The 18,581-nt window shown below is 47.5% G+C and overlaps 1 protein-coding gene across 4 annotated transcripts in view; it reads right to left on the minus strand.

Annotated features, from left to right (window-relative positions):
* Positions 1 to 18,581, minus strand: part of RIOX2 (ribosomal oxygenase 2) — a 21,152-nt gene continuing 2,571 nt past the window's right edge. The window contains exons 3-10 of one of the 4 annotated variants that reach the window (XM_034060064.1): positions 16,251 to 16,370; positions 14,448 to 14,576; positions 11,442 to 11,545; positions 9,879 to 9,981; positions 9,066 to 9,228; positions 8,473 to 8,561; positions 1,381 to 1,491; positions 1 to 250 (exon numbers count right to left, since the gene is read on the minus strand). In XM_034060064.1, coding sequence (XP_033915955.1) covers positions 89 to 250; positions 1,381 to 1,491; positions 8,473 to 8,561; positions 9,066 to 9,228; positions 9,879 to 9,981; positions 11,442 to 11,545; positions 14,448 to 14,576; positions 16,251 to 16,370 — 981 coding nt within the window. In that variant the 3' untranslated portion in view covers positions 1 to 88. Of the gene's footprint in view, positions 251 to 1,380; positions 1,492 to 8,472; positions 8,562 to 9,065; positions 9,232 to 9,878; positions 9,982 to 11,441; positions 11,546 to 14,447; positions 14,577 to 16,250; positions 16,371 to 18,581 lie in introns of all 4 variants that reach the window. The other 3 variants (XM_034060063.1, XM_034060062.1, XM_034060065.1) reach the window with 3 other exon arrangements.

The following is an 18,581-nucleotide window of genomic DNA, read 5'->3' on the forward strand; positions in this document are numbered from 1 at the left end:
TAGATGTATGAAAAGGTATTTAATAACAAGAATCAAGATTCTTAATGGCTAGAAATACTACCTGTAGTAGTAGCTTTTTACAAAAGCATCAAATAACTTCAATTAGACATTCAGTCCATAGTGACAAGGCAAGGTTTTCCTTCTGTTCATCTGAAGCAAGGTTAAGCTCTTTAACGCTAACAGTGCTGTTACACCAAATCTGCTTCAGTGCATCCAAGTATGACAAAGGAAACCGCAGTCCACGAGGGTGCTGGAGGGGAAAGAGGAAAGAAAAAAGATCTTTTAGCAAAACACAGTGTCCCTTATTACGCAGAATGTGTTAGGGTCTAGTTACTGACCAGCAGGTACGTGCTCCTTTCCCACAGCACACTGGTATTTCTAAGTTTATCTTCCAGATGATGTAGTATTATCCTACGACCTCTCAACAGAGAAAAATCCCTCATGTTTCTTACATGTTCTAGTAGCCTTTATCCAGGAGCCTGGCTTCTACAGTGAAGAATGATATACCATGTTTAATTTTATACTATTCCCTATTATCTTTGGATAGAAAGAAGCTTCTGCGTGCCACACACAGCCTTTGGCCACAGTATGCCAGCACCACCGAGGACTGCTGTTACTATTGCTGGAGTCTTTAAGCCAGGAAGGTATGGTCTAGGATTTGCACAGGGTGTACAGGAACCAGCATACAACATCATCTTTTTCTGCACAGGAGGACTGCGAGATTTACCTTAAACGCAAAGCAACTGCCAGCCAAAAAGCCTTGCTGTGATCACTGGGACAAGAACAGGCTGTGTTATGTTTTGCCTCTGCAGCATATTTGTGCAGACCTGTAGGCAAGTGGTTCAGGGCACAGACCAGAGATAGATCTTTTTAGTATCATGAAGTGGAACAAAATGTGGCTCACAGCCACTCTTCAGGAGTGCTTATGTTTCTAGTAAAAGCACATTCTTACTCAGCAGGTACAACAGAGATGAACCACCTGCAGTCTTTATTAACAATATTAAAGTTTCTTCCTTATATTTCAGTAAAAGGAACACTCATCTTGCAGGATGGTTCAGTTAACACAGAACCTATCAGGTTTGATGTGGCATAAACATGTGCATGAGGCACACTGTTTCCTGCTATGAGTGACTACGCATTTAGTAGCTGTAATCAGGGATGTACTGAAGGGGACAGCAGAAAGAAACGCTTTTGGCCCCTGCAGCAGCTTTGTTAGCTAGGAAATTCTGTTAACCTATCTAACATTTAAAGCATGAGATTACATTCCTTAGTTTTACTGATCTAAGTGCCTGTGTGTTGCAATGCAGCACCCTGTTACCATTTAGTGAAGATCATCTAACACAGCAAACCTTCTTTAGGTGGATGTTTGTGGGCACAAACCTGGGGCGTGCCTTCCTCACTGGCTGTATCCTCTTCCGTCCCCATCATGTGAGTTTCTCTTTTGTTCTTTAAAGAATGATACACGTAAACCATCTCTCTGCGAATATCATCCTAAAAGACAAGAAGAGAACAGTTACATATGAGCTACAGTCTCAAACTGAGCTCACTGAAGTGACATCAGCCCCTTAATTCTGGTCTCCACTGCTGCATTACTGAAAGCAGTAAAATTGATATACAACCTCTAACCTTCTGCCTTAACTCTGCCTTCTGCAGACTCACAGGAGTGATGCTCTAGAGAAAGCATAGCGTTTAAGCTGTGTTTGCCACAAGGTTTTACTGAACATGTGGGCATCAGTAAATTTCCATTCTGATCCTGATCTGTCCCTTGAAGAGTCAATGCGTGTTTCCACTTCTTGGTCAAAGCTGTGCAAACCAATTCAGAGCAATGGGGGCAGATCTCACACCAAATCTTTGTCCAAAAGGCCTGTATGTGACCTGTAAATCTTTTTGATCTTCCGTTCTTCCAATGTGGAATCCTCTTTAAAATCACAGAAAGACAGATAGGTAGGCAGATAGATGATAAGTAGATATAGATGATAGATAGATCATAGGTAGAGAGGTACGTAGATGATAGATGATATATATGGAGACAGGTAGACAGATGATAGGTAGATAAATGATAGATATGGAGACAGGTAGGACAGATAAATAGGCAATAGGGAGGCAGAGAGATGATAGGTAGAGAGATGATAGATGGATAGATAGGTAGACAGATAAATGATAGGTAGATAGATGATTGGTAGACAGATGGTAGATGATAGATGATAGGTAGACAGACGATAGATGGTAGATAGATAGGTCGACAGGTAGATAGTTGATAGATATGGAGACAGGTAGACAGATGATAGGTAGATAAATGCTAGGGAGATAGGTAGACAGATGACAGATGATAGGTAGACATAGAGCTAGATGATAAGTAGAAAGGTAGGTAGAGAAATAGATGATAGGTAGACAGATGATAGAACAGATGTTAGATAGATAGATGATAAGTAGATGATAGGTAGATCAATAGATGAAAGGTAGATGATAGATAGGTGGACAGATAGGTAATAGATGACAGGTAGATAGATAGGTAGACAGATAGATGATAGGTAGACAGGGTAGGTAGATGATAGATGGATAGATAGATGAGAGGTAGAGAGACAGACAGGTAAACAGATAGATAGGTGATAGGTACATAGGTAGACAGGTGGATGATAGGTAGATAGATGATAGGTAGATGACTGATGATAGAATTATTGATAGGTAGACAGATGATAAGTAGATGATAGAGTGATAGGTAGACAGATGATAGGTAGATAGATGGTAGATGACACATGATAGGTAGACAGGAGAGATTATAGATGTGGAGACAGGTAGATAGATAAGAAGGTAGATAGATGATAGATAAATGAAAGGTAGACAAATGACAGATGATAGATGATAGACAGGTAGACAGACAATAGATGATAGGTAGATAGAGATAGGTACACAGATGATGGAGAGGATGAGTGTAGATAGGTACATAATGTGCACATGTACATGCACTTACTTGGACTCGCGTCCCTAAAGAGAGCGCGCGAGCAGCTGGAAGCGCGGAAACGCTGGAACAGCTGGCGCTCTTGGACTCGCGTCCCTAAAGAGAAGGCGCGCGAGCACTGGAACGCGCGGAAACGCTGGGCGCTCTTGGACTCGTCGTCCCTAAAGAGTAGAGGCGCGACGAGCAGCTGGACGCGCGGAGGGGAAAGGAAAAGCTGGCGCCTCTTGGACTCGCGTCCCTAAAGAGAGGCGCGCGAGCAGCCTGGACGCAGCGGAGGGAGGAAACAGCTGGCGCTGCTTGGACTTCGCGTCCCTAAAGAGAGGCGCGCGAGCAGCTGGACGCGCGGAAACCAGCCTGGCGCTTCTTGGACTCCGCGTCCCTAAAGAGAGGCGCGCCGAGCAGCTGGGACCGCGCGGAAACAGCTGGGGCGCATCTTGGAACGCGCGTCCCTAAAGAAGAGGCGCGCCGAGCAGCTGGACGCGCGGAAAACAGCTGGGCAGCTCTTGGACTCTCTCAGTCGGCTCCCTAAAGAGGGGCGGCGCTAGCAGCTGTGACGTCGGCGGGAAAACAGCTGGCCGCTCTTGGACTCGCGTCCCCTAAAGAGAGGCGCGCGAGCAGCTGGACGCGCGGAAACCAGCTGGCGGCTCTTGGACTCGCGTCCCCTAAAGAGAGGCGCGCGAGCAGCTGGACGCGCGGAAACAGCTGGCGCTCTTGGACTCGCGTCCCTAAAGAGAGGCGCGCGAGCAGCTGGACGCGCGGAAACAGCTGGCGCTCTTGGACTCGCGTCCCTAAAGAGAGGCGCGCGAGCAGCTGGACGAGCGGAAACAGCTGGCGCTCTTGGACTCGCGTCCCTAAAGAGAGGCGCGCGAGCAGCTGGACGCGCGGAAACAGCTGGCGCTCTTGGACTCGCGTCCCTAAAGAGAGGCGCGCGAGCAGCTTGGACCGCGCGGAAAACAGCTGGCGCTCTGGACTCGCGTCCCTAAAGAGAGGCGCGCGAGCAGCTGGACGCGCGGAAACAGCTGGCGCTCTTGGACTCGCGTCCCTAAAGAGAGGCGCGCGAGCAGCTGGACGCGCGGGAAACAGCTGGCGCTCTTGGACTCGCGTCCCTAAAGAGAGGCGCGCGAGCAGCTGGAGCGCGCGGAAACAGCTGGCGCTCTTGGACTCGCGTCCCTAAAGAGAGGCGCGCGAGCAGCTGGACGCGCGGGAAAACAGCTGGCGCTCTTGGACTCGCGTCCCTAAAGAGAGGCGCGCGAGCAGCTGGACGCGCGGAAACAGCTGGCGCTCTTGGACTCGCGTCCCTAAAGAGAGGCGCGCGAGCAGCTGGACGCGCGGGAAACAGCTGGCGCTCTTGGACTCGCGTCCCTAAAGAGAGGCGCGCGAGCAGCTGGACGCGCGGGAAACAAGCTGGCGCTCTTGGACTCGCGTCCCTAAAGAGGAGGCGCGCGAGCAGCTGGACGCGCGGAAACAGCTGGCGCTCTTGGACTCGCGTCCCTAAAGAGAGGCGCGCGAGCAGCTGGACGCGCGGAAAACAGCTGGCGCTCTTGGACTCGCGTCCCTAAAGAGAGGCGCGCGAGCAGCTGGACGCGCGGAAACATGCTGGCGCTCTTGGACTCGCGTCCCTAAAGAGAGGCGCGCGAGCAGCTGGACGCGCGGAAACAGCTGGCGCTCTTGGACTCGCGTCCCTAAAGAGAGGCGCTGCGAGCAGCTGGACGCGCGGAAACCAGCTGGCGCTCTTGGACTCGCGTCCTAAAGAGAGGCGCGCGAGCAGCTGGACGCGCGGGAAGACAGCTGGCGCTCTTGGACTCGCGTCCCTAAAGAGAGGCGCGCGAGCAGCTGGACGCGCGGAGAGGAAACAGCTGGCGCTCTTGGACTCGCGTCCCTAAAGAGAGGCGCGCGAGCAGCTGGACGCGCGGAAACAGCTGGCGCTCTTGGACTCGCGTCCCTAAAGAGAGGCGGCGCGAGCAGCTGGACGCGCGGAAACAGCTGGCGCTCTTGGACTCGCGTCCCTAAAGAGAGGCGCGGCGAGCAGCTGGACGCGCGGAAACAGCTGGCGCTCTGGACTCGCGTCCCTCTAAAGAGAGGCGCAGCGAGCAGCTGGACGCGCCGGAAACAGCTGGCGCTCTTGGACTCGCGTCCCTAAAAGAGAGGCGGCGCGAGCAGCTGGACGCGCGGAAAACAGCTGGCGCTCTTGGACTCGCGTCCCTAAAGAGAGGCGCGCGAGCAGCTGGACGCGCGGAAACAGCTGGCGCTCTTGGACTCGCGTCCCTAAAGAGAGGCGCGCGAGCAGCTGGACGCGCGGAAACAGCTGGCGCTCTGGACTCGCGTCCCTAAAGAGAGGCGCGCGAGCAGCTGGACGCGCGGAAACGCTGGCGCTCTTGGACTCGCGTCCCTAAAGAGAGGCGCGCGAGCAGCTGGACGCGCGGGAAACAGCTGGCGCTCTTGGACTCGCGTCCCTAAAGAGAGGCGCGCGAGCAGCTGGACGCGCGGAGAACAGCTGGCGCTCTTGGACTCGCGTCCCTAAAGAGAGGCGCGCGAGCAGCTGGACGCGCGGAAACAGCTGGCGCTCTTGGACTCGCGTCCCTAAAGAGAGGCGCGCGAGCAGCTGGACGCGCGGAACAGCTGGCGCTCTTTGGACTCACGCGTCCCTAAAAGAGAGGCGCGCGAGCACTGGACGCGCGTAAACAGCTGGCGCTCTGGACTCGCGTCCTAAGAGAGGCGCCGCGAGCAGCTGGACGAGCGGAAACAGCTGGAGCTCTTGTGACTCGACTGTCCCTAAAGAGAGGCGCGCGAGCAGCTGGACGCGCGGAAACAGCTGGCGCTCTTGGACTCGCGTCCCTAAAGAGAGTCGCGCGAGCAGCTGACGCGCGGAAACAGCTGGCCTCTTGGACTCGCGTCACTAAAGAGAAGGGCGCGCGAGCAGCTGGGACGCGCGGAAACAGCTGGCGCTCTTGGACTCGCGTCCCTAAAGAGAGGCGCGCGAGCAGCTGGACGCGCGGAAACAGCTGGCGCTCTTGGACTCGCGTCCCTAAGAGAGGCGCGCGAGCAGCTGCCGCGCGGAAACAGCTGGCGCTCTTGGACTCGCGTCCCTAAAAGAGAGGCGCGCGAGCAGCTGGACGCGCGGAAACAGCTGGCGCTCTTGGACTCGCGTCCCTAAAGAGAGGCGCGCGAGCAGCTGGACGCGCGGAAACAGCTGGCGCTCTTGGACTCGCGTCCCTAAAGAGAGGCGCGCGAGCAGCTGGACGCGCGGAAACAGCTGGCGCTCTTGGGACTCGCGTCCCTAAAGAGAGGCGCGCGAGCAGCTGGACGCGCGGAAACAGCTGGCGCTCTTGGGACTCGCGTCCCTAAAGAGAGGCGCGCGAGCAGCTGGACGCGCGGAAACAGCTGGCGCTCTTGGACTCGCGTCCCTAAAGAGAGGCGCGCGAGCAGCTGGACGCGCGGAAACAGCTGGCGCTCTTGGACTCGCGTCCCTAAAGAGAGGCGCGCGAGCAGCTGGACGCGCGGAAACAGCTGGCGCTCTTGGACTCGCGTCCCTAAAGAGAGGCGCGCGAGCAGCTGGACGCGCGGAAACAGCTGGCGCTCTTGGACTCGCGTCCCTAAAGAGAGGCGCGCGAGCAGCTGGACGCGCGGAAAACAGCTGGCGCTCTTGGACCTCGGCGTCCCTAAAGAGAGGCGCGCGAGCAGCTGGACGCGCGGAAACAGCTGGCGCTCTTGGACTCGCGTCCCTAAAGAGAGGCGCGCGAGCAGCTGGACGCGCGGAAACAGCTGGCGCTCTTGGACTCGCGTCCCTAAAGAGGAGGCGCGCGAGCAGCTGGACGCGCGGAAACAGCTGGCGCTCTTGGACTCGCGTCCCTAAAGAGAGGCGCGCGAGCAGCTGGAACGCGCGGAAAACAGCTGGCGGCTCTTGGACTCGCGTCCCTAAAGAGAGGCGCGCGAGCAGCTGGACGCGCGGAAACAGCTGGCGCTCTTGGACTCGCGTCCCTAAAGAGAGGCGCGCGAGCAGCTGGACGCGCGGAAACAGCTGGCGCTCTTGGACTCGCGTCCCTAAAGAGAGGCGCGCGAGCAGCTGGACGCGCGGAAACAGCTGGCGCTCTTGGACTCGCGTCCCTAAAGAGAGGCGCGCGAGCAGCTGGACGCGCGGAAACAGCTGGCGCTCTTGGACTCGCGTCCCTAAAGAGAGGCGCGCGAGCAGCTGGACGCGCGGGAAAACAGCTGGCGCTCTTGGACTCGCGTCCCTAAAGAGAGGCGCGCGAGCAGCTGGACGCGCGGAAACAGCTGGCGCTCTTGGAACTCGCGTCCCTAAAGAGAGGCGCGCGAGCAGCTGGACGCGCGGAAACAGCTGGCGCTCTTGGACTCGCGTCCCTAAAGAGAGGCGCGCGAGCAGCTGGACGCGCGGAAACAGCTGGCGCTCTTGGACTCGCGTCCCTAAAGAGAAAGTATATACACTATATACTTGCCTCATCTGTCTACCTACGTCTTTCATCTATCATCTCTACCTCTTTCCATATCTGTCATCTATCATCTACCTGTCTGTCTCCGTATCTATCATCCATCTATCATGTACCTATCTATCATCTAGCTGTGAATCATGTACCCATCTGTCATCTAGAAATCCCAATACCCTCAGTCTTGTTACTGTAAAGTTAGAAGATTTTTGGCAGACATAACCAAGGTCAATTGTCTTCTTAGGCCTCTGTAATTTCCCATGTTTTCCTGCAGAGAATTACCTTTACCAAGGTTGTAGTTCCCCACTATTTTTACAAATACAATATTACACCATATACAAATACAATTTTACAAATACAATAACAAACAAGTTATAAACATTATCTTTGTAAACGGTACTAACCTCCAGACTAACCAATTACAGCTCAATATCCACTGCTGTTCCATAAGGGTGTAAGGATATAAGAACAGCACTGTATCTAATAAAGTTTGGCAATCGCTTCATCACATTGATCATCTCCGCGTCGTCCAGGACTCCTGCATATACACATCCTTATAAAACTCCATAACTAAAAATTACTCTGAACACAGCATACTACAAGATACCAGCACCTATGTTGTATAACAACTCTGTAGTGCAACTAGTCCCTGTTTAGGGACAAAGCTAACCGTGTAGTGAAGACTAAATGCAACCACAGTCAGAAGCACCTGCAATCAAGAAACTTCCCTCTTGAAGGAAACTATTTTTGTGACTTATTCATGCTCTCAAATACAAAGAATAAAAACCAAAATACATTACCAAGAGCTATAGAGGCCATTTAGCAGCTGTAATGATCTCTGTAATGATGTAGCCTCAGATAAAAGCCTGTAGCTCTCCAGGAAGGCCTGTTGTCTCTGCTGAGCAACAACCCCACTGTCTCCTACCAAACCCTAATGGGATGCAGAATCTAACTAAGCATTAACTGCACAACCCTTTCAGACCAGTACAGAGCAACAGTTCACATACCTTCTGCTCCCCCACTGCACACCCCTAAGCACAGGCATAGCAAGCTGGGCTTCAATGTACTTACAGAGCTCTCTTGGTCTGGTTCCACTGTAATGATTGCATGATCTCTGAACTGCAGTCGGATTTTGCTCTCAATTTTGGGAAATTTCCCACCTATGTAAAATAAATTCTTCATTAGAAAGAAAGGAAACCAGATGGACAGCACAAACTGAGTCCTCTGTGTGCTGCCCACTCTCTTGTGGTGGGATTGCTTTGCTAACCTGCTTAAATACCCACATTGTCAAACCCAGAGAGCAAAAACAAAGAGTGATTTTTTAATTCTCTCATCTTTATAGTCTACAGATAGCTGTAACAGCAAACTAGAACCTAAGGTCAAACTCTACCAGTTAAACAGTCTCAGTACACAGCAGTTTAAAGCTGCTAGTCTAGTACAACCTTTATTTCACTGAGAGAGATGTGTCATCTCTTCCTTTAGGTATAGGGAATTAACCAGCTAGAATGTACAAATGCACACATAGAGCCTATCACAGCATGAGGCTGATGCTACACCATGATCTAAGCCTGCCACAAAATATCACAGTTTTAAGAGTTCTAATATCACAGTTCTAAGCAACAGCTGTACCATCACATCACCCAGTTTGGTAACTTCAAATCTACCTGGAGTCAAAGCATCAGAGTCACATCCCAAGCAAGGTGGCAGCCGGTTCATAATGAAATCCTTCTTCATGTCAGATGACTTCAGTTCTTTGGTGTTTTCCAGATGGTCTGCAAGCCCCCTTAAAAGGCTGCTCAGCTTTTTTGTTGAGTCAGCTACATCCACCTGCTAAACATGCACATAGTTACTCACATGAATTCAAGCTAAACAGATTAGCCTAAAGAGAAAGTGGTTCAGTATCGCAGCAAAAACCTGAACATTCCTCAGCTTTGCAGAGGTCAACATTTACTCCCAACACAACCCTTTCTTCTACCCATTCCCCACGAGCTGTTCACGCACCAAAGCCGATGTTCATTTTCTCCCACGCCACAGCTACCTGCTGTGCTAAAAGACTTGATAGTATAGCTGAAAAAGGGACCTGCTATTTCTGGGTGCTGATCAGCAGCACAACCAGACTACCACAGTGAGATCACAGAACAATTTACAGCTTAGCTGACTTCTAAAGATTCAAAAGCTTAGCCCAACAGGAGCTAAGCTTGTCTGACTGTTCCAAACCAAACACCACTACATTTATAAGGAAGCAAGCTATCCAAGGACACTGTGATACAAAAGAAAGGCAGTGCAAAAAAACAGACAATGCTTCAGATGGAGCAAACCTCTCAAGAGCCAATGACTTCAAAAGAAGTGATTGTGCTGCTGGACAAGGTAGTGCCTTTGCCCTGAGCTTTCAAAGCAGATCAACAAGATACATGGTTGCCTCAGCGCAGAAGTTCCAGCTGGATGCATTGTTATTCCCTTTAGTTCCACCTACTTACCATAAGCAGCTTCCTCGGTATGCTGGTCCGCAGTGCCACATCTTCTCTTGCTGTATCAAACACAAGACCAGGAAGTGCATCCAGTAAGAAATCTCCCCAAGAGCTGAAAGACAGGAATAAAAATAATAATTACTAAAATAGTTGCACTGAAATAAAACAGACAACTGATGTCAAAGCTGAAAACACAGTGCTCCAATTCCGTATCTGCTTCATGCTTCTAGCCCTTCCATTACCACTCTGTAGTCCCATGCAGTAGCTGACTCTAAACTGTATGTTTAGACCTAGTTCCAGGTCAGTGGCACAGAGGGAACGGACTGCCTTGACAAGGGTCCAGTTTGTTCTCATTCAGGCACTTGCCATCCACCGGTGGGTTCAGCTTAAAGCCGACCTCCGTGAATGAAGAAATCATTACTATTATCCAACTGCACACGCATACAGCATCACTGCACACAATGAAGTGTGTGGGGTTTTGTCATTTACCATGCTTTCGACACACTCCTATTGAAGGAAGTAAGTACTCAGGGTTATCAAATCCTTAAATCAGCTTTTATATTTACTACAGACTTGTGACCCCAGGAACAAGACCCCTAACATACTTCTACAGCTATTTCAATGATCCTTAACAGGCACCCTGTAGGTGCCTTGCATTAAATCCCTACTGTTAACCAACTACATACTTTAAACAACACCAGTAAAATGCAGCCTTTTGATATCTTGTGCTTCTGTCCTCCAATTACAAGAACAAACAAGAGGAGGGGAGGGAAAACTACTGTCTGCACTCTCTGCCCAGCCTGAGTCAAGCTCATCAGGAATAGGTGTACCACTCATGCAAAAGTGCTCCCCTGGCCACATGTGGCCTCTCTCCCCACCACATCCTCAGAGGCTGGTTTAACATGCAAACAACTGGGGCAAATCCCTAGTATCCACAGCTGTCAGCAGGCTCCACACAACTAGGACAAGGAGCCGAGCAGGGCACGTACTTCACTCTCTGCTCTTGCCCTCTCTCAGCACTCTCCATTTCCAGCACTGATCTCTGGATGCTACTTTAGAGAGATGCTTGGTTTTTAAACACACCAGTTGAGTTTGCAGGTGTAACATCACCTGCCACATTAAAGTCTGCCTCTGGTAAATCATCAAATATCAAATTAAAAAGCCATCCAGCTTGTGGCACAAAAAACCTGGTAAACAGGTGGCTTCAAACAAACCCTTCCTTCTCCCAAACACCAAACCTTCAATTACTGCTACCTGACCACTAGCTTAGCTTCTGGAACTAACACCAGGGCACATATGTAATAGTGGGGTACCAACATATATTTGTATCATTACATCTCTGGGGCAAAGGCAACATGCCCTATCCCCGTGTTACAGAAAAACAAACCCCACAAGGGCTAAATAGAATGAACACAAGGAACTGCTAAGCAGAGCTCATTATAAGGGGGTTTTCATTTTAAGAAACAGGACATTTCAGAAACACTGATTTCAGGTCTGTACTACTCACACACATTACCTGGCAGAAAACCATTTCAGAAAAGCCACACTAAAAAAAGGCTAAAGAATACTTACTTGTTTTGGTAGGTACTGATGGTCACATGTGTAGAATAGGAGATCCCAGGAGGAGTGTCAGCTTGGTGAATAGTCCCTCTTGGGAAGTACAGCAAGTCACCTGGCTGCAAGAAAATGAACTGATTCAGGGCACTTGGTCAAACCTAAATGTGGCCAAAATAGATAAAATACTCACTGAGCAAACAGACTGACACCACCTGTTCTTTAAAGTCACAAAGTAAGAGATCTGCCACTGTACTCTTCAATAACACAGAAACTAATAGAAACTAATAACATAGAAACACACTCAAGCCAGAAGTCCAATACCTTAAACTGTCCAATTTACTGTCAACATTTACTATACACCAGTCTGAAAATAGGAAGCAAGCTTTTACCATGATTGAACAAGCACACCCCAACTCAGCTGCATAAAGGAGACAAGCAGCTGAGATGAACATGCTGACAATACAATGGGTTAGCAGAGGAGAAATAAAGTAAATTTGGTAAAATCACATTAAAAGGTCGATATCCCACAAGAAAAGACAAATATTCTATTAAGATGTTAATCTATTACAATCTTTTGTCTGAAACTTCCAGTTAAAGCACTTGAACAGGTATAACCTCCTCCCACCCATCTTTCTTCTCACCTATCTCAATTAAATCTCCACACTGATAAAAATTTAGACTCCGGGAAGTCAACATAAGAGAAAAGCACAAAGAACTCAAAATTGCCTCCAAGAAGCAAAAATCAGTTTACTTTTGGCTTCTCCTATAAGCATTTATATAGTTAGATAGCACAGTCAAAATTCATAAAGCAGAGGTGAAATCTGATTCCATTTTCATTTTACCATTCCTTAAATTCAGTCCCATCACCTACTTAGAGCCCAGGGAACTGTAACACAAATACATTACAAGTGAATGCTACCTGAATTTTCACTGAAAGGTCTCTTTAGATTATGAGGCTTCATAGCACTTGGCAAGATCAAGTTTCCTCATCCGTTTCTCACAAGCATCACAGATCAGCTTTGTATGATCTACTTGCTCTGAAGCAAGCCTGTCTCTCATTAATAAACTGCCTTCCTTACCAGTGCAGGGACTACACTACCCAACTAACAGTATTTTTAATTCTCTTCATTTGCTATGTTGCACATCCTCAGCAAGAAAGTAAAACAAAGGAAGGGTCACACAGGGGAACAGCAACAGCCATGAACATCTACCAGAATGGTGACAAACTAGTCTGCAAAAGAAGTTATTTCATGCTGCAGCTCCCTATGCCTACCACTAAGAAGCAGAGATCACAACTTTACCAAGCAGTCTTCACTGCAAAGTCCAGCTCTTATTGATCTTATTGTCTGCTGGACAGTCTCATCACCACCATTCACATGAGCCAGTAATCACAACACTGCCATTAAAATAACCTGGATCTTCAGATTCCAGGTGGCAAGAGCCAGGCTGGGGGAGGACAGAGCATGTGACAAGAGACAATGCAGATCTGATCACTTTGCTGTCTTATTACTTAACTGGAGGAAGAAAGGGAGAACAAGGGAGAAGTACCAGGAAATCAAAATGGAAAACCATACAGAAAAAGGAGAGATCACCTCCTGCCAAGTAAGCTGTCCTTGACATCAGTTAACAAACCAGTCACTGCCACAGCCTGCTGGGACCTTATACACAAAGCAGCATGTTTTGCTCTCAATCGCATACCAGGTTTTGGTGGGATGGGAGAACACCAGCAGTACACTCTCTAAATGGTCTATTTGTTCTACACTACCCGAGGAATGCAGACTGCAGGCAGGAACACAAAAATAGAAGAAAAGAAATATTCTAGCAAGATGCTTGGGCAGGGAATCTGAGAGCATCCCTGTCAGAGACACCTCCAGACAAACAATGAGAACATGACAGCAGAAATGGGTCATGAGAACTCCACAGCAAACACAAGAAAAATAACCATAAAAAAACACCTTATATCATACATAAGCCCTTTCCAGAAGCAAGCACTGTCACCCCATTAATGCCACCAAAATGGCTTGTGAGAAACATCATTACTCCATAAAAAAATCAAAGGCATTGAAGTCCAGCCCAAAATGTTCCCAAAATTAAAAAGGAACTTGTAATTTACTAGGTTTTGCATCACTCAATAGATCAGGACAATTGCAAACATTCCCAGCTGTCAAACTACACAGCTCATGCTGTCAGTATCACATCAAATGTATCATACAGGAACTACCTACAGCCAAAGGCAGGACTGAACAATGGGAAGAGCAGAGACCTTGCAGAGAGAGGTCCTACACACAGGCCACAAGGCACAGAAACTAATGAAGCTTCCAAGTGACTGGTGCTGTCTGCAGGATCAACACCATGCTTCAAAAGCCAAGCACATAGAGCAGAATGGGACAAGGATCAGACACCTTGCTGTCTAATGGGCTGCATTCATTAATCTTCATTAAATGCTCTTTTTATTCCAAATAACAAAAACAGTCATAGTGGTTTGGGGTTTAGGACTGAGAAAAGAAAAAAACCAAACCCAACTAACACATAACACATGGGGTTTAGTTCATGCTTTTGTTTAACAGCCAAGAGTAAATATTTAAAACTCATTCACCAGAACAGTGACAACTCTTGGTAAAGCAGCAAGTCTCAGTGCATAGAAGGATTAGCCTGATGGATTACAGACAGCATGTAAAAGCATTAACATGTTTCATAACCATATACAAGGCTAGGGTTTTCCATGCACACAACTCCACAAACGTGATCCAGGAGTCAGGACACCCAACTTGGACAATTCCCAGAAATAACCAAGAAGTCCATTGTTTAAATACTACAGCAAATGAAGCCTTTGAAAAAGGATAGGTCAGACAACTAGCACCCAAATCTCTTGCGCTCATGGCGTTTTCTGCACTAACCCTCCCCTCATCTTCACAACCACCATCATTCAGAATACTGCCTTCAACAAACAGACCATTTTACATGTGCCTACTTTTCTGGCAACCACAACCCAGGCCATATAAAATAATCCAATTATAATACCTTTAAAATGAATTCATGCGTGGGATTCCCAATCCTGTCTTCTGATTCAACATTGTATTCCCGAGCTAAAGACACCGTTGGTTTATAGAGCCGCCAGTGTTTCTGGCCTTCCAGCTGAAGGATAAACACCTGCAAAAGACCATCAATACCAATGCATAAGGAGGCATTGCTGCCCCTCACACATCCAACTGATCAGAAATTCTGAGTCACCCAACTTGGAAAGCCTGTGGAACCATGCCAGAAATAAGGGATGGAGATTGCTTTTCTGACAACAGAAGAAACAGATTTTATCTTCCCTGCTCTCAGCACCTCCACAGCACAGCAGGATTGCCTTCACATTACTTTTTAGATGTCTACAATGCAGAAATTTACATTTGAACTACTTCTTTAGGCTTCAATTAGAGAGCAACAGAGAGAAGAGTTGTGAAATGTCATCTGTTTCATCCTAAGGTAGGCATTTGCAAATCACTGTTTCTCTCCAGTCCCTTAAACAAGTGCCAGACAACTAACTCCAAACTAATGCCTACCATACAGATACTCAAAATCTCAGCTGAGAGAGGTCTTATCACCATTTACTGACAAGCAAAGCATCAGAAACCTGCTGTGACCATCTAGGGTTGATGACATACAGCAGAACATGCACACTGTGGGGCTGGCTGCTGAACAGCAAGCATAAGGAGAACAAAACTGGAGCTGTATTTAAGGGAAATTCAAATAACAAAGAGTAAAAAAAGAAATGTAAGGGTCTGGGGCTTTTTGGTTGGTTTAAGTGGAACAGGCCAACTTCTTTTTTTCAAATGAAGTGCCTCTTAGAATGCTTCTTTTATAAGCCGATTTAAAATGCATTTGGATCACACAACTTCTTCATACCAGCAAATTCTTAAGAACAGTAGGACAGCAAATAGGAACCAGCACAACCTGTCTGCTTTAACTACCCACCTGAAGAAAGGACACACGCTTAGGAAAGGAAAAAGCTTCTAGAGGCTCAGGGGTCTGAATTAAGTGAAACTAAAGGTGCTAGAAAGCTTCTGCAGGGGAAGAAAACTAATTATCTTATCATCTAATGGAAATGCCAGGTCTGGAAAGCACAGTTCACATGACATTGCCATTAGATATCCTATCTTCAGTAAAATTATATGTGGATGGTTTTTTTTAGCAAAGAATGGCCACGTTCCCAAGTCAACAAGTGCCAACATGGAGCTGACATGAACTGAGGATGAGGAAAGCCATGGGTGAAGAAGCAAAAGTAACAGTGCAAGCAAGATAAGAAACTGGAATGTGCCAACACACAACAGTGAACTGTTAGCAACTTTTAAAGGCTAGGTCCCCTTAGGCTTAATTTAACCAATTGTATACTAGTTGCTGTGTGCTACATTGTATATGTATCCAATCTTAACACAGCAATCCAATATGTATCCAATCTTAACACAGCAATCCAATATGTATCCAATCTTAACACAGCAATCAAATATGTATCCAATCTTAACACAGCTAGGTGTTGTCTTCATGAAGAAAGTTATTGTGGATGTATACAACTATAGTACACCAAGCTATTGTAAGCAGATGCAGACAACAGTATAAAAAGGATAGATGCTTTCTAATAAATGGCTTTTGTCTGATCACATTGATCTCTGAGTACATTTCTCTGTAGCAAATGAAGAAAAATTACTATATGTATTTGCAAAAAACTACTGTTTTCAGTGGGAAAACAAGACATTGGGGGGGAGGCAAAAAACAGCACACATCCACTATCACTAGCAAAAGCCCATGCAGAGTCTGACAGCCACCACTGTGCAGCCCTACCTCAACATCATCGTAGTGAGGTGGAAGGCCCTGGGACCCCTGGGGAGTCATGTAAACATTGGATCCAACCAGAGACCCGAAGTAGCACTCCAGCTTCTCCTGAATCTTCCACAGCTCCTCCTTCAAAGAGAAAGGATGTTGTTACTGCTGAAGAGCTCAGCCAAGACAGGCTGCCACCCAGCCCACAGCCTCCCCATCACTGGAGAAGCTGCTCTTAGAGGATGATCACATCCCCACAGAGAAACAGAGGCTGCCAAGGCAGATACTGTGTAAAAGAGATTCTCCTGCAGTGAAGGTAATTGTAAGCCAAGAAGTCTGGTGCCCCAGCATAGCATTGATGACTCCAATTGTTTGGGTATACATAATATTATATATATATATAATACATACAATTTAATATTTGAGAACAAATATTCATCTACATCTCACATTTGAGAGACAATGCTCCAATAGGATGAGAGTCATCAGAAAACTCCCAGACCTGCACAAGTGCAACTTCAACCAGAATTTCACTAGGTTCAACTCAAGCTGAGTGATTTCAGCATAAGCCATGCAACATTTCAACTTCACCTGCAGATGCCCCTGCAGCTACACTCAAACTGAGATCAGCCAGCGACACTATGCTTCAAACTCAGAAGCCAATTTAGGTCTTTATGGACCACTTCACAATTACATTGTATTGCCACTGAGGGACGGTCATGGTTTAAAACAAAATCCGCACAGTTCACTCACTCACTCCCCCCCTTGCTCCCCCAACTACCAGAGTTAGGAATGAGAATCCAAAGCATCTAGCCCCCACAGATTGAGATAAGAACAGTTTAATAGCTAAGGCACAACACAAATCACTGCTGCCATTACTACTACAAATAATAATGATACAGCCAATAACAAGTGAAGAGAATACAACACCTCACCAGCCACCAACCCATAACTCACTCCACCCTGCCCCACCGAGCACCAACCGATACCTCCTCCATCCCCCCAGAGCTCCAACCCTTCCAGGTCTCTCCTGGTTACATCCTGGGTATGACATGCTATGGTATGGAATACCTCTTTGGCTAGCCTGGGTCAGGTGTCCTGTCTCTCCTTCCTCCCGGCCTCCCCTCGTCCCTGGCAGAGCATGAGCTCAGAAAAGGCCTTGGACAAACCAAACATTTGAACAGTAACTCAAAACATACTTGCTATCAGCAACCGTTCTCAGCCTGAAAGTCAAAACACAACACTGCACCAGCTACCAAGAAGGAGAAAAATGACTGCTACTGCTCAAACCAGGACATTATCTACCCCTTATTCCATACCATTCACATCATGCCCAGATCCCACATTTTCATTACACCATCACTCTTAAGTCCACCCCTCGATCATGAGTCAAACTCTAAGTTGCATCTCTGGACTGATAGCCTGAAGTATCTGGGCCCACCAGGCTCAAAATCATTCACTGTCCCCTTCAGCACTTCTACAGCTTGCTGCTGGGGACTCCATACAGCTGCCTTCCACTTCCAATGCTTCCAAAGCATTGGAGGGGTCCAGTGAACCAGATACTTGGCCATACTGTCCCACATGCCATGCCACTCATGACTGTCCAGCCTTGGGGACAGTCTCCTGGTGCTCCTATATACTTGTCTAGCCTTAGACAAGACCCAAGCATGAGCTCAGAAAAGGCCTTGGACAAAACCAAACATTTGAGCAGTAATTCAAAACACACTTGCTATCAGCAACCGTTCTCAGCCTGAAACTCAAACCACAGCACTGCACCAGCTACCAAGAAGGAGAAAAATGACTGCTACTGCTCAAACCAGGACAGGGACAAAAAAAAAAGACTACCTAAATCCAAGTACTTTATAAGCATGGAAATCCTTCACACAACTGTGCAGACAACACTGCCTCATTCTCATACATGAAGACTGCAAAAACATCTAAAAGAACAAGAGAGGACACTCAGCCAAAAAAGGGTGGGATATTTCTATGGTACAATTCAGGGCGAATCATTGTCAAGAATGATGGAGTGTCCTGGAAACATTTTACATGGTTTCACACCTTCCCTCCATTAAAGGAAAGCAATACAAAAGCCTCTGTTTGCACAAGGAAACAGTGGGGCAGAAATGATAATTTAAGACACAGATACATAATCAAATCTGTGCAGTTCTTTTTCTAAACTTCTACATGACAAAGCAAAAAATTCCTTTGACACCTAAACTTTAGTTTTTTAGAATACTTAGTTTTATAGCACAGATCAGATTTTGTTCTTAGTAAAGAGCACTGAAACATGATGGGCTGTGCAAAACCATAAGTTTAAATTACTACAGTTCATGTATGGATTTCAGCAGGTCA

This window comes from Melopsittacus undulatus, chromosome 2 (assembly GCF_012275295.1).
Source record: "Melopsittacus undulatus isolate bMelUnd1 chromosome 2, bMelUnd1.mat.Z, whole genome shotgun sequence".
Lineage (NCBI taxonomy): Eukaryota > Metazoa > Chordata > Aves > Psittaciformes > Psittaculidae > Melopsittacus > Melopsittacus undulatus.